Raw genomic sequence first — 23,358 nt, forward strand, 5'->3', positions numbered from 1 at the left:
GCACCTGCGATTTAATTAGTTTAAGGCCAGCTACCTAGGAAGCCAAGCTGCTGATTTCCACTTTATGGAAATGATGGTGATGATGATTCCTACCATTTCTATGAAAAGCAGCATGGTTAGTACATATAGAGTCTGCCAGGTAGGAAGATCTGGATTCTAGTCCTGCTTCTGACTCATCCTGGCTGTGTGAACTTGGGTAAATCATTTAACCATCCAATGCTCTAGTTAACTCTTTAAGCCTATAAGTTATAGAGAAAATGCCAACCTGTGTTGGTGGAGGGAGTTTCCTTCCCTGGGAGGCTCAGTCCTTTAGCATTTACGTAATACTTTAAAGTTTAAAAATCACTTTAAGGGAGCCTCACAGGCATGATGTGGTTGGCTCCAAATCACATAGTTAATAGAATAGTAGAGCTGGAAATCTATTCATTTCAACTATAGTATTCACTCTTTAACAAGGATAATAATGATAATAAGAATAATTATATTTATATTATTATTATAATTATAAATAATAAGAATAAATAAAGAATAACAAGAGTAAAAATAGCTAGCCTGTATAGAGTGCTTTAAAGCTACAAAGAAGTCTAGATTTATTATCTCACTGAATCCTCCCAACCACCCTGTGAGGGATGTGTTATTACTATTATTATCCCATTTTACAGATGAAGAAACAGGCTCAGGGAAGCTAAATGATTGCTGATTCGCTCACAGGTACAAAGTATCTAAGCCAATATTTGAACTCAGATCTTCTTAACTCTGGACCCAGCACTTTCTCCCTGTTGAGAAGACTTTCAAAGTGCAGGGATGCGTTGTGTAGTGTGTGTGTGTGTGTGTGTGTGTGTGTGTGTGTGTTTCTGTATATATATATCCTTATTTCCCTCCTTCCCTCCAGGGGTAAGGGGTCCTGCAGGATCACCTTCCACCCTGCCCCATTCAATCACCTAAGGCTCCATCCAGGTTCTGGAAGATTCGGCAGCGATGGTCCAGGGTGATGTTGATCTTCGCCTTCAGAAGAGGGAAAACCAAGCTAGCCAGCATCCCAGGACCCCCCCCCCCCACTGGCCCAGCATCTCCCATTCTTGTCCTCCCCACCGAGGAAGTGACTGGCACAGGGCTGCCTGGAGTGGCAGTCCTGTAATGAGACCCGAGGGTCCAGGGTACTGGCCCAAAGCGACCTCCCCTTGAGAATCCAGCAAGGACAGCTTCCTTCCCCAATGTTCTCTTACCCTCTGTTCTGGGTCTAAGAAGATCTTGGTGTAAAAGAGCTGGTCACTGTCACTGTCCTGGCCATCCCAGCTGGCCACCATCTTGCTCAAGTTTGGGGCGTAGCCAATGAAGCCTGGGAGGGAAACAAGGGGGAAAAGGGGCGGATGGAGACCCAACCTCTTTCCTCCCCGGTCAGCTCACCTCGTGTAGGAATACTCTATGTCTGATAACGTTCCTTTTTTACCCACTTCCCAAAGTGCCCAATTGGTTCAGAAAACCCTCAGAGAGCCCCAGAGCTGGCAGCAATGCCAAGGACCATTGAGCCCCACCAGTGCCATCTCCGGCATCCCCAAAAAGTGATCCTGCCATCTCTGCTCGGAGCCTTCCAGTGAGGGAGGGCCCACCGCCTCTTTGGGAAAACTCTCAGTCTTAGGCAGTGTGACTTGACATACCCAAATCTGCCCCTTTGCAGCCTCCACCCCCTGGGGCCCCACTGGACAAGGGTTATCCCCCTCCCACAGAGCAGCCTTAAAACTTGAGGGCACCAATTGTGTCCATTCTATGCCTTTTCTTCTACAAACTCAGTATTCTGAGTTCTTTCTATTGATCCTTATGGGAGAGGGACTCGAGGCCCACTCTGGTCCCAGGGGCTCTCCTACAGCACACAAGCTTATCAGTATCTTGGAATAGAGTATAGTGAGCCTGTTACTGTTCTCATCCTGGGCTCCTGAGCTCTATTACTGTGCCCTAAAATAGCCTTAGACATAATCTGACTGGGGCCACCTCATAAGATCCCAGAGCCAGACCCCACAGAGCACATCATGCATTTTACAGATGAGGAAACTCAGGGCTGGAAAAATGCCAAAGGTCATAGAGAGTCTCCGAGGCAGGATTCAAACTCAGGTTTCCTGATTCCCAGTCCAGGGCTCCAATCCCATAAACTGTTAGGACATGGCCCAGTTTGTGATCATCACCAGCAGAAGGACTCCCTTGTCCCTTACCTCCAGAGCCTAAGAATCTCTTCCCATCATGGACCTGGGGATACTTGACCTCTAGCCTCCGGTCAGGATAGATGAGCTCCTCAGCTGAGAAGACCACCCGGCTCTTGGCCTGTCGGAACTTCTTCAGGAGTTCTCTGGGGCCAGAGGCGAACACCACATCATAGCTGTGAGGGGAGAAGGAGACAATGGGGTATGGGCTGGAGGAGCGGGGTCTGAGAGACTGGAGAGGGATAAGAGGTGGGGATCCGAGGCCTGTGGTGGAGACAGGCCAGAGAAAAACAAGAGGGGGATTCATCAGGACTTCCCTCCTTATAAACCTTAAAGGGTTATATGTCAATCTTAGCTATTATTACTGATGGGGAAACTGAGGCCCAGAAAGGTTAATAATAGGACATTACGGCCTTAAAAAGAAATAGAGAGCACTCACAGATCTGCTGATTTCTGACTAGCTAACTCCACTCATCTCTAAGAGGAACACAAGAAAACAAAGACAGCATCAGCACATCTTTCACAAAGAAATGACTTTGCCCATCAGTCATGAAATCCTAGAGCTAGATCCCAGAGGCAACTAGTCCAATCCCCTCATTTCCCTAATGAGGAAATCGAAGCTCAGAGAGGCAAAGTGACCTGGAGGATCATGGAATCATAGATTTAGAGTGGAAGGGATCTCAAAAGCCATCTCGTTCTCATTTAATGGCTCTCAGGCTGGGTTTTTTTTTTTAATCTGTAAAATGCACCTACTTCCAAAGGTTGTTGCAAAGATCAAATGAGAGAAACTGGTAAAGTGCTTTATACAACCTTAAAAGACTATATATAAGCTGTTACTATTACAGATGGGGAAACTGAGGGTCAGATAGTGTCTTAGAGAACGTGATACTATAGGATATTATCTTATGTCTTATAGGATATAAGATACTATCAGATAGTATCTTATAGGATAGCTCTAGAGTTAGAAGAGACCTAAACGACCTTGTTTTGCAGATGAGGAAACTGAGACCCACACACAGAAGATGAACACCTTGTTCAAAGTCCTACAGTGACAGAGCCTCCATCTTCAGAGACGGGGCTACTTGGGCTGTACTGGACACATATTGAGTTCTCTCTCTGGTGGACATGAGCTGCAGCAAAGCATCTACCCTCTCTCTGAAGATGGCCCCTCTCCTTAGCCACCATCTCTTAGAGGTTTGACCAGTTAGGGCCATACCAAGATTGGTAATAAGAAGAATAATGGTGAACCATCTGGCGCTTTCACGTTTGTTCACATCCTATCTTATTCAAGTTTCACAACCACCCTGTGAGGTTCCTCTTATAAGTACCATTATCCCCATTTTACAGATGAGGGAACTGAGGCTTAGAGATGTAAACTGCTTTCTCAGCAAGATAGCATCAAAGAAGGGATACCTGAATTCAAGGTCAAGGCTCTATAGACAATGTCACCATGCTCCTTTCCATGGAAGTCAAGTTTTCCTTGATGTGGCGCTAACAGGCTCATGGGTAACTAATCATGGGTAACCCTCTCTTAACTCATTACAACTAAGTCAACCAGCTGAGTAACAAGTGGTCATCTAGCCTCTCCTGGAAAATCTCAATGAAGAAGGAGGAGCCCGCCACCTTCTGAGGCAGCTCAGTGGCACCTTTGGACATCTATAATGGTTATTATATATGTATATATTATATTTTACAAAAAATTTCCCCATAAGATGCCTAAGTTTGCACTTCTGCAGCTTCTACCTGCTGTCCCTGGTTCTGATTCCTAGGGACAAATAGAAGACAAAATGGAGAGAGGGAATAGGTATTTATATAGCTCCTGCTAAGTGCTAGAAGCAGCTAGTGGATCAGTGCATGGAGTGCTGGACCTGGAATTAGGAGACATGGACACTTCCTATCTGTGTGATCCTAGACAAGTCACTGTGTAAATTTGCGCCTCAGTTTCCTCATCTGTAAAATGAGCTAGAGAAATGAGCTAGAGAAAGAAATGACACTTAACATGTCCCCTCTCCCAAGTCTTCTCATCTCTCATTCCTTCCATCACTTCTCATAGCCTGACCTTGGGGTCCTTCATGTCCAGAGGTAATTTATAATCTGTGATAACCCAGCAGCCATCTCAGCTTAAGAGGCATATGGCCTGGGCCAACTTGTGTCATGGGAGTCTCTTGGATGGTCCTGAACAAGAAGGGCCATACTTAATTATAATAGCTGATAGTTACACAGTGCGAGTGCTTTCCAATTATTATTTTTTGGTGAGGCCATTGGAGTTAAGTAACTTGCCAGGGTCACATAGCTAGTAAGGGCCAAGTTTCTGAGGCTGGATTTGAACTCCGGTGATCCTGACTTCGTGTCATTGCTCTAACCACTGAACTGCCTAGCTTCCCTTTGCTTTACAATTATTAACTCATGTGATCCTCATAACAACCTTGGAAGGCAGGTGCTATTATTATCCTCATCTTACAAATGAAGAAGCTGAGGAAAATGCCCAAGTCATACAGCAAGTGAATATCTAAGGCCAAATTTGAACTCAGGTCCTCCTGACTCCAGGCCCAGGACTCTCTCCACTGGGCCTTAATGCAGATCTGTTTAGATATGTCTTGCCTAGATTTCCTTCCAACCCCACCATGCCCTTAACTCAAAGCCAGAGTCTGGCTGGGCCTGTATCCCTCCCTCCTTTCAGAGGCCTTTCTTAGGAAAAGCAGATTCATGAATCAGAAAACAGAAACAGAAAAACACTAGACACAATGACAACAACTCAAACCAACAAACAGACTCAAACCTGAGTAATTATCAACTAGATAAAAGTTAAGAAAATGCATCAGCCCTTTTCTGCCTTGATGGGGACCAACAAGGGGGCAGGAGAGCTGGAGTATTTGTGATGTGTTGGTTGATTGCATATAACTGATTAATTCTCTCTCTCTCTCTCTCTCTCTCTATCTGTCTGTCTCTATCTCTCTCTCTGTCTGTCTCTGTCTCTTCCCCTCTCTTTATTTCTCATTCCCCATCTGTCTCTCTTTCTCCCTTGCTCTCCCATCCTTCCTTTCTTCTTTTCCTCCCTTTTTTCTCCTTCCCTCTCTCCCTTCCTCTCTCCCTCCCTCTCTCCCTTCCTCCCTTCCTTCTTTCCTTCCTTTCTTCCTTCCTTCCTTCCATTTTTCCTCCCTCCCTCCTTCCCTCCCTTCCTTCCTTCCTTCCTTCCTTCTTTCCTTCCTTCCTTCTTTCCATCCTTCCTTCCTTTTTTTGTTCTTTGTTACAAGGAATGGTAAGAGAAGAGGGAAGACTACATCTGAAGATGAAAATGATTTTAAAAATAAAAGATAGCAATGAAAATAAAAATAAGTCCTTAAAAATCAGTTCAGCACTCCCTGGGCACCACTGGAAGTCCTGCTGAGTGCTCATTTCCCCCCAGGGAAGACTGAGTTCTTCAACCCTTCCATGACAAGCCAAGCTACGTGGGGACATCTCACCTGTCTGTGAAGAGGATGACCTGGTCTTCCTTATCTGCATACTTCTCCAGAGCAGTTTTCAGGAGCCGGACTTTCTGGCCACCTCCCAAGGTAATTTCCTTCTCCCCACCTTGCCAGTCCTCTCCAAGGCCGAGGACCTGCCAAAGAAAGGTACCTTTAGCACAGACTTGGAGATACAAACAAATTAAAACCACAACACTAAGAAAGACTTTTTACCAGCCCAGCCTCCCACCTGGATTATTAGGGATCCTTTGTTATGTCTTGGACTTTGGGGGCAGCCTGGGGAAGCCTATGGGCTTCCTCCTTCAAACTGATCTTTCATATGACCAATTGCCTTTTGGACACCTGAAACTAGATATCCCATAGAAAGTCAACATGTCCAAAGAAGAATCATCTTTTCACACACCCCAATACACCCACTCCCCTTTCCTAAATAACCTATTTCTATTGAGAGGTCACCCCAGTCACCGGATATGTGACATTGGTATCATCCTCAGCATCTCTCTCTTACTCACCTCCTAGAGCCAATCAGTTGTCAAATCTTGTTTTTATCTCTACAAAACCTCTCAAATCTCCCTCTTCCCTCCACTTACACGGGCACCAGGAATGTTTAGGCCTTCTTCATATTATTCCAGAACTATCACAATCATCTCCTAACTGTTCTCTCTGTCTCGATTCTCTCCCCTCTTCAATTCATCCTCTACTCAACTGCCAAAGTAATCTTCTCAAACACAGGTCTAATACATCACCCTCCTATTCCAAACTTCAATGGCTCTTGGTTACTTCTAGGATTCAATTTAAAGTCCGCTGTCTGGCTTATAAACTTTCTTTCTATCTTTCTAGTCTTCTAACATTATTCTCTCCTTCCCTCCAGGTTTCTTCAATATAACCATACCAAGCCTACTTTTCCTCATACATGGTGTTTCCAGTCTCTGGGCATTTGCCCTAGCTGCCCTCTGTACCTGGAATGATGTTCCTTCTTACCACTGTACCAGAATCCCCAGCATCCTTCAGATCTCATCTCTAGTGTCATTTCGGGCAGAATACCTTGGTCAATATGTCCAGCAGCTAATGCCTTTCCCTCTCAGGTCACTTTTGAGATACCTTGAATATATTTTGTATATCTGCGCATATTGCTTTCCTCCAATAGAACATAAGCTCCTGAGACAAGGACTGTTTTAGTTTTTTTCTTTGTATCACTAGCACTTAGCACAGCTGCCTAGCAGAGAGGAGGTGCTTAATCAATGCTATTTAAAGTTCATCCCTACTTTACAAATGGATAAAGTGAAGTTCTGGGAGTTTAAGATTCAGTTCAATTTAGTTCAATTCTATATCAAGTGCCTACTAAGGAACAGGTACTAAGCTAAGAATCAGGGATACAATGAAAACACTGAAATAACTCATACCTTCAAGGAGTTCACATTATACTAGAAGGAAGCAACATGTATAACTGATACAAAAGATACAAAGTAAATCCAATTTCATTTCAAGAAGTACTAATAACTGAGAAAGGGGAAAGTAGGACTACTGGGAAAGTGAAAGATCCAAGATTAAGCTCAGCACCTCCCAGCAACAATACTGTCTTTCTTTTTTAATAAGGCATATTATTGAAAAACTTTCTATCATTTTGTATTTACTAATCGATCTGCACAGTCGTTTTTCCCAATAGAATCTTCTTAGCTCCTTGAGGGCAGAAGGGACTATCATTTCACTTTGACTTTTGAATTTCAGTATCTAACAGGTGAGGTGCTTAATATAGATGAGGTACTTAATAAATTCTGGTAGACTAAACAACTAATCTGCACTAACAAAGAACTATCATTTTAATAGAGACAACGTGGAGGAGAGAGAGAGAGAGAGAGAGAGAGAGAGAGAGAGAGAGAGAGAGAGAGAGAGAGAACGGATTGATAGATACATATATACATAAATATATATACATATATACACACAGAATATATATGTAAAGTGATAAATTGTTACTCTTCCTTGGTTTTCAAAGAGAATTATGACATCATAAGATGATGTCTTAGCTCATAGGTAAATTGGATTTAAGAGAGGCAGAGTTGCACCAAGTCATCAGCCTTACTCTCTCTTCCAAAATGATCAAAAATCCAATGGCGAGACAAATCAGGATGTTTGGCAATGGCCTGTGATACAATGGATGACCACGATCTCTCAGATGTCTGACCAAGCTCTAAGCGCTCCAAAGTCAGCAGCCTTCATGGCCATTGGAAAAAATTGTTCTCCACCCTTTGTGCCAAGGAAAGTTTTCTATGTTGAGATAGATGCCCCCTAATTCACTAATGGATGTGAGACCCTTCAGTTATCCTCAGCCTGGTTTAGCCCATCTGCCCAGGAGAGTTTATTGGGGTATAGCTGCCTCACTTGCTATAGCTTTTAGGAGTTAGGTAGACACCAAGTTGGAGGAGCAAGGTAGGCAAAGTCTTCACACCACAGGTCCTAGGCTATCCAAAACACCTTAGCACAACAAAAGTGAATGTTTTTTATAAAGGAAATAAAGTAGTCTCATTATAGCCATTTACAATAGACCAAAGGCAATGAACAACTTTCTTAGTTGTTAATCAGCTGATATTTGTTTAAAATCTACTGTTTTATCAGATAAAGAAAATCAGACAAGTTTTTAGAGCTATTTCAGTTTCTAGAGCCCATTTTTGTAATCATAAAATGATTAGGAGGAAGATCGAAAAGGAAACAGCCTGCTGAGACCTAACATAGCCACAAAAAAGGGCAAATACAGGCTAAAATGGAGTTAGTCATGTCAACTGCTAAGACAGCACTTTTAGTTCCCCAAATGCCTTTTTCTATAGAGGACAGGTCTTGATCCTTCCAAGGATTTTCTGAAAATAACAAAACGTGCTGACAGTGAGATATAAAAACTACACAAATTACATAGTGCCATAATATAAAATTTCAAAGCATGTAATCTTAGCCCTCTGGCAGATAGTATGATATTTTAAGGGCTGCTAGATGGTGCAGTAGATAGAGTGCTGAGATTGGAATCAGGGAGACCCAAATATAACCTCAGATACTTCCTAACTCTGTGACCCTAGGCAAATCACGTTTGCCTGAAATAAACCCTGTTTATTTCAGTTCCCTCATCTGTAAAATTAGCTGAAGAAGTTAATGTCTCTATCTCTCCCAAGAAAACCCCAAATTCACTAAGAGTCAGCCATGACTGGGAAAAAATGACTGAATAACATGATATTTTAAAAGCCCTGGAAAGGGATCTTATTAAAACATATTCCTTTTCCCTTTACCACTGACTTGCTTGACTTGGGCACATCATTTGCGTGTTTTCCCCATCCACAAAATGGGAAAATATTTGCCCCACCTTCCTCATTAGTATTGTTTTGAAAAATCATCAGGGTTGCCCAAGGTCACATAGCTAGTTGCAAAACAGATCATTAAACTAACAATTATATTTTTGGAGCAATTCACCATAGTATAATAGCATCAATCTGTCTTATATTTTTCTTTTTAATTGGTAGGGAGAAGGGTAGGTGGGGAAGCTTTTTTAGTGAATTTTGCTTTCACAAGACAGCCAGCCACAGGCATTTCCAGGGAATTGAAAAACAACAACAACCAAAACAACTTGTGTAGCTGAAATGCTTTAAGTGGTTTCTCAGTGCTTGCTGTTAAAATCCTGGCCCCAAGCTTAAGAATATTTCTTTAAAAGATGATAGTTTGAGTGAACATCTTAAACATTTTATAAGTATTGATGCTGAACACATTCGTGATTCATGCTTTTAGCAGCTACCCCAGATCTGTACTAGTCAGAAAGTCAACAAGTACTGAGTAAGTGATGTTATTAAGTTATTAAGTGATGATATTAAGTACTATATGCCATGGACTGTATTAAGGCAGATACAAAAGAAAAACTGCCAAAAAAGAGATCCAAAGTGTAAATAACTATGCCTGTGCAAGATGCAGGTAGTGTAGACAGAAGAGAATGTCTGAGGCAGGTGGAGATGGGACAAGGGCTGAGAATGGTAAACAGGCTTCCTGCTTCCAGTGAGATTTGAGCCGATTCTTTATGGAAGCTTGGGAAGGTTTGGAAAGGGGATGGGGTAATAATACAAGATAATTTGGGAAGGAGAGGCACAAGTGTGGGAAGATTAGGAAAGACCAAATTAAAAGGCAGCAAAGATCTTGGGCTCATAGTGCTGGAGACTCATTTAACACATAAGGAAAATAAAACCTGTGTGGTTCAGGGCACTTGCTCAAGATCACTAGTTTGTATTAGAGAGAAGATTTGAACTCAGACCCCTGACTCCTAAAAAGGAACTCTAGATTGAAATCCTAACTCTGCCTCTAACTTTCTGACTACAGGCAGATGAGAATACCTTTTTCTTTCTTTAGGGTTTAGACTCCTCATTTATAAAATAAGTAAAGTAATCCTCAAGTTACTTGCCTCAGATGATCGCTTTATAAATCCTGAAAATTCCATATAAAATGGAATAAAATAACTCCCATTAAAAATAATAATTTTAAATTAAAATAAATTTCCCACTTAGCCTACAAAGCCTCTTGTTCGGCAGTGACCATAGCACTGGACCTTTATGAAGATCCAGATTCGAATTCTGCCTCTGACAAACTAATTGTCTGACCTCAGGTAAGTCACAGAACACCTCTGACCCTTAATATTGTCTTTTGAATAAAACAATAATAATAATAATAGCATCCACCTCACAGATTTATTGTGAGGATCAATCAGTCAGTCAAGTATTCATTAAGTTACCTACTGTGTGCCAGATACTGTGCTAAATATTGAGCTACTCTGGAGGATTTCAGTCCAAGGGGAAACAATATTCAAACAACTATATACTGTTGTTTAAAAAGTTCAAAACACGGAGGCAGCAAGTTGATGCAGTGGATAGAGCACCAGCCCTGAAGTCAGGAGGACCTGAGTTCAAATCTAACCTCAGACACTTTAACACTTCCTGGCTGTGTGACCCTGAGCAAATCACTTAACCTCATTTGCCTCAACAAAAACAAAAACAAAAACAAAAGTTCGAAACACATAATTTCTGGGTAATTCAATCATTTTATTAATAAGGCTAGCATGTTTATTAACAAAATGATGTCAGTAGCACTTTCGAATGCTAATGACCCCTCATGGTTATGGGTTCACAAATTACATGCCCTTGAATGAGTGGGTATTCCTAAGGGTGGCAATCAACTCTGATTGGTTAACAATTAATGAGAGTGAATATTCCAATGAGGGACTGGACAATATTCCAAGGAGAATCTTGGGGGCACTTAGATCACCCAAGTCTTAGTCCAAGAGACTAATCAATTTCCATATCACCTATCTGAGAAAAGGGATAATCCATATTTACCCAGCCCCGTCTGAGCAAATACAATAAGCAAAAATCCTCCCCGTTAACCTAAACTTGGAGTTTCTTTTACTGCCGTGGTTAGATTGTAGCCTGCGTAAGTATTTCAGTAAGATTTCCCACACTGATTGAGTTCTAGATGAGGAAGTAGAAAAGGAGAAAAACTTTGGTCCTGATTCAATAATAAGCTATTCCTATAAGGAGAAATAATCATCTCAGTCAGTACAAACAAGCTACAGACAGGACAGTTGAAGATGTCATGGATAAAGCGCTCTGCAAACGTGATGAGTTTCTCCAGGGACTGAGAACTTCCTATTTCTTTAATCTCTCCCCACAGTCCCCAGCACAATACTCTGCACACATGGAGTGTGCAATACACTTTCTTGGCTAACTAGACAGTTGGATATGTTTCTTTAAAGAGGGAGAGTGAATACCCTGAGGCCTGGTTCTACCCATTTGGATGGACATTGTGGGAAGGAAGCAGAATGAGAGAGAGAAAGAGAGAAAGATTTTGTAAAGATTTTGTAACTCAGACAGGATGTAACACTAATTACACAACCACTCCTCAGCGTCCATGTATGGCAAATGGTCAGGGCGCAAAAGTAGGAATTCCCATTGGGCCCTCTTTCTGTTCCTCTTTTATTAATTATTAATTCTACTCTGGGGTTTCTTTGAGTAAAGATTTTGCCCTCTTTCCTCCTACCCCCAGATTAATGTTCAGACCCATTTTGGTTAGAGCAGATGTTGAGGGAATAATAGGTCCTTTCTTTAGTTCCCTCCGATTCCTTCCCGATACCCTTTAGTCCAGAGGGCTATAGTTCTCCAGCCTATGATGAAAGACTTCTCACCTGGACTTTATAGTTGAAGAACTGGGCTGACCTCTTGAAGCGCCGGAATCCCTCCGTCTCCTTGGTGGCCACCGTGAGAACCAACAGGTTATCTGGGAGATAGAGGGGTGGGAATGGCAGGAGAGGGTCAGGGTAGAAATGTGAGAGAGGGTAAGGGGAGAGGAGAAAAGAGGAGAGGAAGGATCCAGAGATAAATATGAGCATATCATTTCACCATCTGGGAGCCCATCAAAGTGAAAAATAACATAACCATATCACAGAGTTAGAATCAATTAACATGCATTTATTAAGCACCTGTTGTCTGCCAGACACTATGTGTGCCATCTGGGATCCCATCAAAGTGAAGAATAATGTAACTAAATCACACAATTGGAATTACTTGATTCACTTGATTCAAGTGACATGCATTTATTAAGCACCTACTATGACCAAATACTATGCTGAGTGCTAGGCATTCAAAACAAAAATTAAGCAGTCCCTTCCCTTGTGAAGATGTAGACATTTCACCATCATTATCAAGCCTTATATAGAGTATTATGGTTTGCCTAAGTTTTACAGATATTAACTCATCTGATCCTCACTATCACCACCCCAGTCACACATTATCCCCATTTCACAGATAAGGAAACTGAAATAGGCACAAGTTAAGTGAGCTGCTCAATAGCACATGGCTAATGTGTCTGAGACAGGATTCTAACCCAGGTCTCCTGGCTCCCTCTTGGAGAGATAAAGGATGATTTTGGGGTAAAGGATTAGTAGATGACGAGATGAGGAAAAGCTTCCTACAGGAGGTAGAATTGAAGCAGAACTTTGAAGGAAACTAGAGATTTTAAGAGGTAGAATGAAAGAGGGAGGGCACTCGGGGGAGGGACACAGCCTGTGCAAATGCAAGGAGAGCGGAAACACAGTCCTGTGCATGTAGAAGGAAGAATAAAGCCTGCTCAGATCACAGTGGGAGTGAAGGACAGCAATGTGTAATTAGGCTAGCAGGGTTATAGAGAGCTTAAGGGCCAAACAAAAGAACTGACGTTTGATCCTGGGGGTAAGCGGAACCACGGGGTTCTCTGAGTAAGAGAGGGATAGCTGGGGCTAAATCTGCGTTTGTCAGGGTATGGAGCCTGGAGGCTGGGAGACCACAATTAGGAGGCCCCCTGGGGAGTGATGATGAGGGCCTGATGGAGGATGCTGGCTGCTGATGAGAGAAAAAGGGATGGGTGTGAGAGTTTCCAAGTCTGGGCCAATCTCTATATAGAAATTAATCATGAGTTATCCATGTGGGCAGAACTCCCCAGAGCCACCAGAGGGTGCCAGAGGGCACAGAGTGCCAGCCTCCTGTCAGGAAGACCGAACTTCATGAGTTCAAATCTGACCTTGGACACTTAGGATCTATGGCGTCCTGATTTATGTCAGGCCACTGGACCCAGAGGGCTCTGGAGGGGAAAGTGAGGCAGGTGACCTTGCCCAGCCCTCCCTCATTGAAATCCAACTTACTTGCATGTCATGGCATTCCCCTCCCTGATTCCATGGTCCTTTTCAAGAATGAAAGACAAATCTCTCACCTCTCAGATTGGTAAGGTGACAGAAAAAGATAGTGATAAAAGTTGGAGGGGATGTGGGAAAACTGGGACACTGATGCATTGTTGGTGGAGTTGTGAAATGATCCAACCATTTTGGAGAGCAAGTTGGAACTATGCCCAAAGGGCTATCAAACTATGTACACCCTTTGACCCAGCAGTATCTCTCCTGGGCCTGTATCCCAAAGGGATTATAAAACGGAAAAAGACGCCCATGTGTAAAAATATTTGTAGCAGCCCTTTTTATGGTAAAAAAGAATTGGAAGAGAAGTGGATGCCCATCAATCAGGGAATGGCTGAATAAGTTGTGGTATATGAAGGTAATGGAATATTATTATTTTATTAAAAATAATGAAAAGCTGATTTTAGAAAGATCTGGAAGGATTTACATGAACTGGTACTGGATCTGAGCAAATAGAAGCAAGAATAGCAAGAACAGCAAGAATATGTGATAATCAACATGAAAGACTTGGTGCTTCTCAGTGGTTCCATGATCCAAAGCAATCCCAATAGACTTCGGACAGAAAATGCCATCTGCATCCAGAAAAAGAACTAAGGAGACTGAATATAGATCAACACCTGTTATGTTCACTCCTTTTTTTCTGTTTTTTTTCTTTCTCCCATGGTTTTTCCCTTTTGCTCTGATTTTTCTCTCCCAGCATGATTCATAAAGCAATGCGTATTAAAAATAAATAAATATACTAAGAAAAAAAAAAGAATGAAGGACAAGGGGCAGCTAGATGGCACAGTGGATAGAGCACTGGCCCTGGAGGCCTCAGACACTTAACACTTACTAGCTATGTGACCCTAGACAAATCAGTTAATCTGAATTGCACAGCAGGAAAAAAAAAAAGGGGGGGGCAAACTACCACCACCCTAAGTAAGACATTTAAAGTTGCCTGTCTCATTTTCCTTATCTGTAAAATGAGCTGGAGAAAGAAATGATAAACCACTCCCCAAGAAAGCCTCAAATGGGATCATGAAGAGTTAGACTCTACTGAAAAACTGAACAAAAACCCCAGATTAATAGCAATAATAATAGATAATTTAATAATAATAATAATAAATATTTGTTTTGTGGGTGTAATACCTTAGTGCTTTATATCCAGGACCTTATTTGAGCCTCTCAAGAACCCTACATGGCAGGTGAGACTCAGGTGGGTTAAGAACCTTGCTCAGAATCACTGAGCCAGAATCTAAGCAGAATTCAAAGCCGGCTCCATTGTCCATCCTACCGTGTGAGTCACTGTACTGTGAAAGGGGTGGACCCTGCCCATCTGAGTGGGGATAGCCTCAGGAGTGAGGGCAGCCAACCAGACTGGTAGCTACTCGGCAGATGGCTGCAGTCTGCTGGATCTGAAGAGGTCGGAGCATTAAGTTGATCCAGATGCTTCAGGGAACAGGAAGCTTGGCTGAGGCTTCGGGGCTCTGGGCAGTAGGCTGTCGTGGTGAGGGTACGGGAGACAGCTGGGCAGACTGGCTCTCATGGTGCTGCTAGGAGCCGGGCCTAGGGAGGAGGGACACAGTCTACATCCCCCTTGGGGATCACTGGAGGGAAGATTACTCTCCCAGCCTAAAGGAAACCAGCAAAGTGCCACAAGCTTGGGGCCCTTCTGGCGGGACGGGGCCCTGGGGAGCACAGGAAGGAGCGTCGGGTTTCTGAGATGGAAAAGGACAAAGAAAGGTGTTTGTGTCTGCACACAGGAATTTGAGAGCCCAGAGCTGGGCCAGGAACCCACCCAGCTCCTCTCTGGAGCTCGTGCTTCGAGGGTTAAAAGGAAAGAACAAACAGCCCTTTTTCCCAAAGTACTGGAATATGACACGAGACCCTGCCTCACTGCCCCCTTCCCCGCTGCCCCCCTCGTTTGTCTGGGAAATAGTCTCACCGGGCTGGGCAGTGAGAAGCCAGCATAGAAAAGACAGGCCTCCCTTTTTTTTGGCCTTGAATTAGAAATCTGTGAAGGTTTCTTCACAGATAGTTTTTCGCAAAATGGAGCCAGAAAGGAGTCAGGAAGAGCTGGATTCAAATCTGCCCTCAGCCACTTACTGGCTGTGTAATTCTAGGTGAATCACTTAACTCTCGCTTCCTCAGTTTCCCCATGTGTAGAATGAGGGTAATAATAGCACCTACCTCTCAGGGGTATTGAGAGGATCACAGGAGATAAAATCTGGAAACACTCCGGATCCTGACACACAGAGATTTACAAAATATTCTATTAAACTTCCAGACCTGCTTTTTTGCCAAGGGCACAGACTTGCTCATTTTCAGCTGCTACACTAACCAAACTGCTACTCTAACCACTGTACTGCCCTTTCTTCTCACTCCTCAGTCCTGAATCCTCTCAGTGCTCCTTCCAAATCTAGTGTCTTCTCTCATTCCCTTGGGCCCTTCCGGCCCAGCTAGGGGAGGAATGTGCCTTCTGGGTCTGCAATCATGGAAGAGAATTCTGTTCCCAAAGCCAGCCAGGCCCCTCCATCACTGCCAACCTTCCAAAACTTGGCCTTTACCCTCGGGCTAGTCCGGCCAAGTGCAGTCTCCTTCTCTGTCCCAGCTGGCTCCGGCAACCACAGCATTCCCAAGGGGGCCAGAGCCAGCATTTCATAGTGGGAGCCACTATTGCCCTAGCACTCACTACCTGCAGGGAATCCCTGGACCTCCAGCTGGATCTATCTGTCGAGACATTTAACAGTTAGATGCCTCACTAATATCAGGATGTTTGATATTTATCTGACACTCAGTCTAGGCTTTTGGGGGGTTCTGGGATAATAGGATGGTGGGGTGAGAGTAAGAGATGGCAGGCTAGTCATCATGGTGCTGGCAGGAGCCTGGGGGCTAGGGAGGGAGGACACCATCTACACTCTCTTGGGGATCACTGAAGGGATCCCCCAGCATAAGAGGAAAAATGCTAAATTTAGACTCAAAGGATCCAGATTCTAATCCCAGCTTGAATCCTTACTGACTGTGTGACACTGAAGAAGTCATTTTCCTTCCTCTGGAATATAAAAAGGAAAGTGGTGGACTGGATCAGAAGTGTTAAACACAAAGCCAATGGGTCACAAGTAGCTTGTGATACTCCCAAGTCTAGCCCAAGTAGGATTAAAATGTAATTGGGAAATATTTAACAAAATGGATAAAAATACAACAAAATAGATCTATTTTAAAATTAAATCATTTGCAGCCCATTTGGGATCTGAAAGTGTGGGTGAGTGGCTCCCATTTCTACTGGAGGTTGGTACCTCAAGTGCCTTGATGACTTTCTACCCTTAAATCTAAATAAGTAACAATTAAGAACAAACTCCCAAACTAGAGGCTCTTTGCCTTTGCTCTAAGTGGCTTTAGCACCTTGAGTAGCCCCTTAAGAGAACTAGCTATGCTAATGTGCTGATAGTAGGCACTTAATGTTTACAACTGGCACTGCCAAAGTGCTTCACCAGGAATCTTCTGATGTAATGGGATAAACAACATCAAGGGGGCAAAGGAACAAGAGGCACGGGTTTGAGTCCTGCGTGTTATGAGGGACTCTGGGCAAGTCCCTTTATTTGTCTGGGCCTCAGTTTCCTCATCTGTATAATAGGGGTGATAATAGGGACAATAACTACCTCACAGAGTGGATGTGAAACTTAGGTCGCTTTTGTATGTCCTGTCCCCAGACTTCAGGTTGGGATGGGGGGGGCCTCCTTTATCAGACTATGGGCTCCCCAGAGACAGGGAATGTGTTTCTTCCCTCCATATCCACTGTGTGCAATCCAGGCTCTGCCCACAACGTTTTTAGGCTGAAAGCCTAACAGTGAGGTCCCCAGAGGGGACACACGATCACCCACCAGTAGTTACTGGTCTTTGCTGTGGACCCTGCTCTACACTACCAGGAGCATGAGACTATCTCTGTTCATTTTCTTTCAGGTAAATGCTCATAAGCCCCATTTATCCTGACCCTGAGCCTTCGGCTGGATCTGAGGGTGAGAGTGGGCCCATGTTATTGCCCGTTTAGCTTCAGGTAACCCATTTCCAGTGGGAAATGACTGCAGTGATGGGGCCTGCTCTGGGCCGGCAGGAGAGGAGGAATACACAGGGGACTGTGGCTAAGTCCTGAAGCCAAGCTGGCCTCTGTCCCTGAGGACCACCAAAGAGGAAGGAAGACCAGAAGATGGGCTCTCTGGAAGGAGAGGGAAGCAGGGTCCTGAAATGACCCTTAGGGAAGTAGAGCCAGAGGGAGGAAGCTGCGGATTCTCAGATGAGCAGCAGACACCAGGTCTGCTTGTGCAGGTGCCAATAATCCAGTTTATTTTTTTTAACCAAAGGCAGACAAAGGACTTCTCTGAGCCCAGCTGGTCGGGCAAGTGGGCCTTTGTCTGGGAAGCTCAGACACAGAGATCCTGGACTTGAGTCCCTGGCTACATTGCCGACCGGCTGAGTGACCCGGGCAAGATAAGAAATGGTTTGGCTCTGAAATTTCATCAGCCTGGCGGGTTCCCCAGATGGAGACTCTTATAGTTTTAGCCAACAGAGAGATGTAGAAAGGAGGGGAGCTACTTATATGTGTGTGTGTGTGTGTATAAGTACACATATATACATGTATTATATATTATATGTATACATTTACATACACACACACATATATATATACTTATACATATATATATCTAGATGTATATACATTTACATATTTAGATGTATACACATATATACCTAGATGTATATACATATGCATATATGTTATTATTGTTGTTGAGTTGTGTCTGACTCTTCATGACTCCAAGGACCAAGGGGTTTTCTTGGCAAAAATACTAGAATGGTTTGCTATCTCCTTCTCCAGCTCATTTTACAGATGAGGAAACTGAGAAAACAGGGTGAAGTGACTTGGCCAGAGTCATACATTTAGTATCTGAGGCCAGATTTGAATTTAGAAAGAACCTTTCTGACTTCAGATCTGGAACTTTGTCTACCTGGCTAATCTGTCTTGTATATTTGTTTTATACTGTTATTTGTCTGCATTTGAGTCACTCTAATAGACAGACTGAAATGAAAACACAGAAGCAAACAAAAAAGCTCATTCAAGAACAAAACAGTCTTAGAGAGGTACCTGGGAGGCAAGTGACATGCTCACCATCACAAAACCAGTACGTGTCCAAGTCGAGACTTGGAGGCCAATTTTTGTGACTCCAAAGACAAAGACAGAAAACTATTTCCCAAATGAACGTCCCTTTCTCCCTTGTGACTCACTTCATTCTTCCTTCAATAATGTTATTTTATTTTGCCAAATGGTAAAGTCCATGAAGGTGGAGACCAGTGCTTCTCCACATTCCTCACTAGCTTCTAGACCAGGGGTCCTCAAACTTTTTAAATAGGGGGCCAGTTCACTGTCCCTCAGACTGTTGGAGTCCAAGACTATAGTAAAAACAAAAACTTTGTTTTGTGGGCCTTTCAATAAAGAAACTTCATAGCCCTGAGTGAGAGGGATAATTGTCCTCAGCTGCCGCATCTGGCCCGCAGGCTGTAGTTTGAGGACCCCTGTTCTAGACCTTTGCAAATATTCTTGTCTTAAAAAATAACACATACAAACTGTGCATGTAATGATTATGTCTGAGTGTGGCCTGAATAGGAAAGGAGGAAGAATACTTCCCTCTCTTCTTTGTAAAAGTAAGAGGCAATGGTTATGGAATACTGCAAACACTGTGAGACTCAACGGAGATGTTGGTTACTTTTGCTGCTTGGGTTTTTTTTCCTCTTTCATTTTTCATTTTTGTTACAAGAGATATATGGAAATTTGAATGACTGAAAAAAGACATCAAAAAATTAATTCATAAAGAAATATGTGGAATTGTAATAGCTAATCTTGGTGCTAGAAAAAAGATTTTTAAAAATGTAATTCCCCCTTTTAGAGCCCTACAGGTACACAATGCAATCAAAGCCACTATGTCATTGTTTTTGTTTAATTGTCCTTTGCAACAAGGGAAGGATCATTGGATGGGATTGGAGAGAGATATTAGGAAATCTCTGATTTAAAAACATAAAGCAGCATAAAATCTATAAATATGTATACTTAAATATACACATATATTTATATATCAAAGATATTTTACATATATTACATATATTAATATATAAAAAGGAGTAATGCAAGCAAAACTTCAGGGATCTGTAATTTTTTTTGGTGTGGGTAGTCTTTCCTCCTCAGGTAGATAACCCCCTTTAACCAAAGGGATGGTCTCTAAGACAGGCCGTGGCCAAAAATTTCAGCGCCATGCAGCCAACCACGTGATAAGTCTTGTAACTATTAGAAAATGAGTGTGCCATGAATAAATTAATGAATGAAGGGATGGATAGATGAATGAATGAATGAATGAATGAATGAACAAATATCTGGGCTCCAATATGGGATTAGTCACTAAATCTCTGTGTCTCGGTGTACGGGGCTGATGGTCAGTGTCTGTCCCCTCCCTTTCCTTCCTCCCTGTCTCCCAAAAGACAGTCTGAAGATGAGTGAGATCATGTTGCGGTGGGAGTGGGGGGTGAGGGTAAGTTGGATGACTTAAGAAATACAAGGAGTTATTCATTAGGCAACTCTAGGGCTCAAATGAATAAGAAATGGTTGCTCCACTGCTGGGTCTTTGATGAAAAGCTACAGTCAGTCAAGAAGCAGTTATCAGATATGCTAGACACTGTGCTAGGCATTGGGAATACAGGGGAAGGAAGAAGCTGCCTGGGCCCTCAAGGAGCCTGCATTTGAATGTGGAAATTTGCAGGCTACTGGGCACATACAAGATAAGACCAGGAAATTGGCAGATAACCTGAGGAAAGTCCCAATAGCAAGAGGGAGCAGGAAAAACCTCCTGCAGAAGGGAGACATGAGCTGAAGAAAAAGCCTGGGAGGCTAACAGCCCAAGAGGATGCTTTGGACACAGAAGCTAAAGGACCCCATCTACACAACCAACTAGAGCAGAGAATGTCAGGACTGGGAAGGGTCTTACAATAGACTGCCAGAGCTGCTAAAGACCGTAGAATGAATAATGGTAGAATTAGCAAAGTTTTTAGAACACAGAGAAGGGAGAGCTCAGAAGAGTGAATGGGTGGAACCTTAGAACAGAGAATATCAGAGCTGGGAGGGCCCTTAGAATCCAGGATCTCAAAGCTGGGAGGGGCCTTAGAATCCAGGATCTCAAAGCTGGGAGGGGCCTTAGTACTCATAATCTCAGAGCTGGGTCCTTAGAACCCAAGATGTCAGAGCTGGGAGGGCCCTTGGAATCCAGAATGTTAACTGAGAGGGCCCTTGGTACTCATAATCTCGGAGTTGGGAAGACTATTAGTACCCAGAATGTCAGAGCTCAGAGGGTCGTTGGAACCCATAATCTTAGAGCTGGGAAGGGCCTTAGAACATAGAGTGTCAGAGCTGGGAGGGCCCTCAGAATCCAGGATGGCTGGAAGAGCCCTTAAAACCCAGAATGACTGGGAGGGCCCTTAGAACCCAGAATGTCAGATCTGGGAAGGGCCTTAGAACCCAGAATGTCAGAGCTGGGAAGGGCCTTAGAACACAGAATGTCAGAGCTGGGAGAGTCCTTAGAACCCAGTATGTCAAAGCTGGGAGGGCCCTCGGTACCCAGCATCTCAGAGTTGGAAGCAACCATCTGGTCCAGGAGGAAAGAGGAAATAATTAGTTGAAGGTCACATAGCACATTATTTTCAGCCAAGTTGTAACCTTGGCACCTGGCAAGAGGTGTGTGTATGTGCAAAGGTGTGAGCCTGCTTGTGCATTAATTGTTGACTACATTGCTTTCCATCTCCCACCACTGTTCCTTTGCAGAGATTTCTCTCTCTTATGCCCGATTCTTCCCTCCCCTCTCCCCTTTCCATCCTCTCTCTTCCTCTTCTCTCCCCTCCTTCTCTTTTTCTCCCCCCACCCTTCTCTCTCTCCTGCTCTCCCTTTGCCCACCACCTAACCCTCCTCAATTCACCCTGGCACACAGACTGTGCCAAATACATGCCTGTTAACTGGGGGGTTGCTAGTTGCGCCCCAGGTTTAAGGAGTGTGGGCTCGAACCCCTAACTTCTTCAAAGCCATTTAAACTGGCTGCAGTGGCTCTCTCCTTTCTCCACGCCTAAACCGGCAGCCCTCATTTCAAGCCAAGGACGGCCCAAAGAGCCCGAGGGAGGCCGGCGTGCTGGGACCGGCCGGGGTAGGGCCGCGGAGTTCGGCTCCCTCCCTCGGGCAGGGGATTTCTGGGCACTTCGGAGAGCCTCCAAGCCCAGCACGGAGGTAGCTCCGCCTCTCCCAGGAGGCGGAGTGGCAAAGGGCTCCAGGAGGTTCAGGAGTCACCGAGGAGAATCCCGGGACCCCAAGGGCCTTCCAGCGACAGCCTCGAGTGCAAGCCCCTCGTTTTAGAGATGAGGCGACTTGGCCCCCGGGAGAGGAAATGAATGCCCGGCCCAAGATCACCCAGCAGCTAAGTGTCAGGGCAGGGCCGACGATGACCGGAACGGGCTTGTTTCCACACGCTGTCACAGGGCTGGAGACCACGGGGCAGCCCTGGCCATGCCTGGGCTTGATGCCCACCGGGGGTCGGGGTCAGAGTCCAGAGCTCCATGCCCTAAGGCCGCCAGGGCAGCCAATAGCCGCCTCCCACCCTGCTCATCTGCTCCCCGCCCCCGACTCCCACCCAATGAGTGCCCCAGCGCCGACTTCAGGCTGGGAAGGCTGAGGCTCCCGGGGGAGGGGACAGGCCCCTGCCTCCAGGCCCCTCGATCACCCCCCCCCCACACACACACACACACCTCCCAAGCCCCTTACCCTCTGGCTTCTGGTCGCTCTTGGCTTCGGCCAGCATGAGCCAGCAGACGGAGGCCAGCAGCGGCCCCAGCAGCAGGGGCCGCATCCCGGCGGTCGGAGGGCTCGCAGCCCGGGTAGGGGAGCCGGGGACTGCTGCTTGGGGGCTCGCTCAGCGGGGAGCCCGAACCGCTGGCTGCAGCGGACAAAGCTGGGAGGGACAGCGGCAGAGATTGCTGGAAACTTCGGCCGGCCTCGGTCTGCCACGCAAGGAACCCGCCAGCTCCGCCCCGCCCCGCCCCGAACGGACCCGGGGAGGGGCTCGGGGCGTGGACGGGGAATTGGGGTACTGCAGGAGGGGCCGGGTTGGCCAAAGAGCCTCAGTCACCCCCTCCCCTTTCCCACTTAGCCCACCACGTTAGCACTGTGCCAGGTGTGCAGAGTCAGAACCGGGAGGGGCTTTAGTGGCCTTTCTAGCCAAGCCCCCTCCACTTTACAATTGGAGAAACTGAGGCTCCGGAGGAGGAGGAGAAGTGATTTGTCCAAGCTGCCAAGAGCCAGATCACGTCCTCTGACTCCAAATCTAGTTTTATTTTCCCTTGAAATCAGCTGTGGGCAGTTCTCCAATGGAAGCCATTTCCCTAATTTTGAGAATTGTAGAGATCTGATCCCATTGCTCATCCTGGCTAAATCCTTGAAAGGACAGGGCTGTCTTATTCAAACTTTATCTCTCTTGCAGAAATAAAATCAGCACTACCTTTCTGGAAAAATTGTCTAGGAAAAATTCCTAGGCCTTCTCTAGCCAAAACATCTTTCCCAACAAATTTGTTATCACGGTGCCAGGTTCATAGTAAGCAACTTAATGTTTTTTGTTTTTTTTTCATTCATTCTGCACAGAATAGACACTTGTCCTTCCTTCTTGAAGAGGTCCATGACATTAGGAAGATCTCGTGTCAAGTGAATCAGATTGAAGTGAGGGAGGGCTGTGCAGAGGCACTAGTCTCACTTTCTCTTCCAGAGTCATGGGAGTCCAGTGGCAAGATATAGATCAGGATGACCACAGATGCAGTGGATGCAATGGGAGGCACTGGCCTTTTTGAGCTAAGTCTTTCCCAATCCTCAGTTTGTCTGAGGCAACATCAGTGATCAAGTCTAGATAAA

General features: G+C 44.7%; 1 protein-coding gene across 1 annotated transcript in view; it reads right to left on the reverse strand.

Annotated features, from left to right (window-relative positions):
• The window catches only part of PLOD1 (procollagen-lysine,2-oxoglutarate 5-dioxygenase 1), a 44,036-nt gene extending 21,542 nt beyond the window's left edge, over positions 1–22,494 (reverse strand). The window contains exons 1-6 of the mRNA XM_031962848.1: positions 22,222–22,494; positions 11,865–11,956; positions 5,660–5,796; positions 2,208–2,371; positions 1,227–1,339; positions 942–1,005 (exon numbers count right to left, since the gene is read on the reverse strand). Coding sequence (XP_031818708.1) covers positions 942–1,005; positions 1,227–1,339; positions 2,208–2,371; positions 5,660–5,796; positions 11,865–11,956; positions 22,222–22,306 — 655 coding nt within the window. The 5' untranslated portion in view covers positions 22,307–22,494. The remainder of the gene's footprint in view (positions 1–941; positions 1,006–1,226; positions 1,340–2,207; positions 2,372–5,659; positions 5,797–11,864; positions 11,957–22,221) is intronic.
• Between the last annotated feature and the right edge of the window lie 864 nt (positions 22,495–23,358).

The sequence above is a fragment of the Sarcophilus harrisii genome, chromosome 3 (assembly GCF_902635505.1).
Source record: "Sarcophilus harrisii chromosome 3, mSarHar1.11, whole genome shotgun sequence".
In the NCBI taxonomy this organism is placed as follows: domain Eukaryota; kingdom Metazoa; phylum Chordata; class Mammalia; order Dasyuromorphia; family Dasyuridae; genus Sarcophilus; species Sarcophilus harrisii.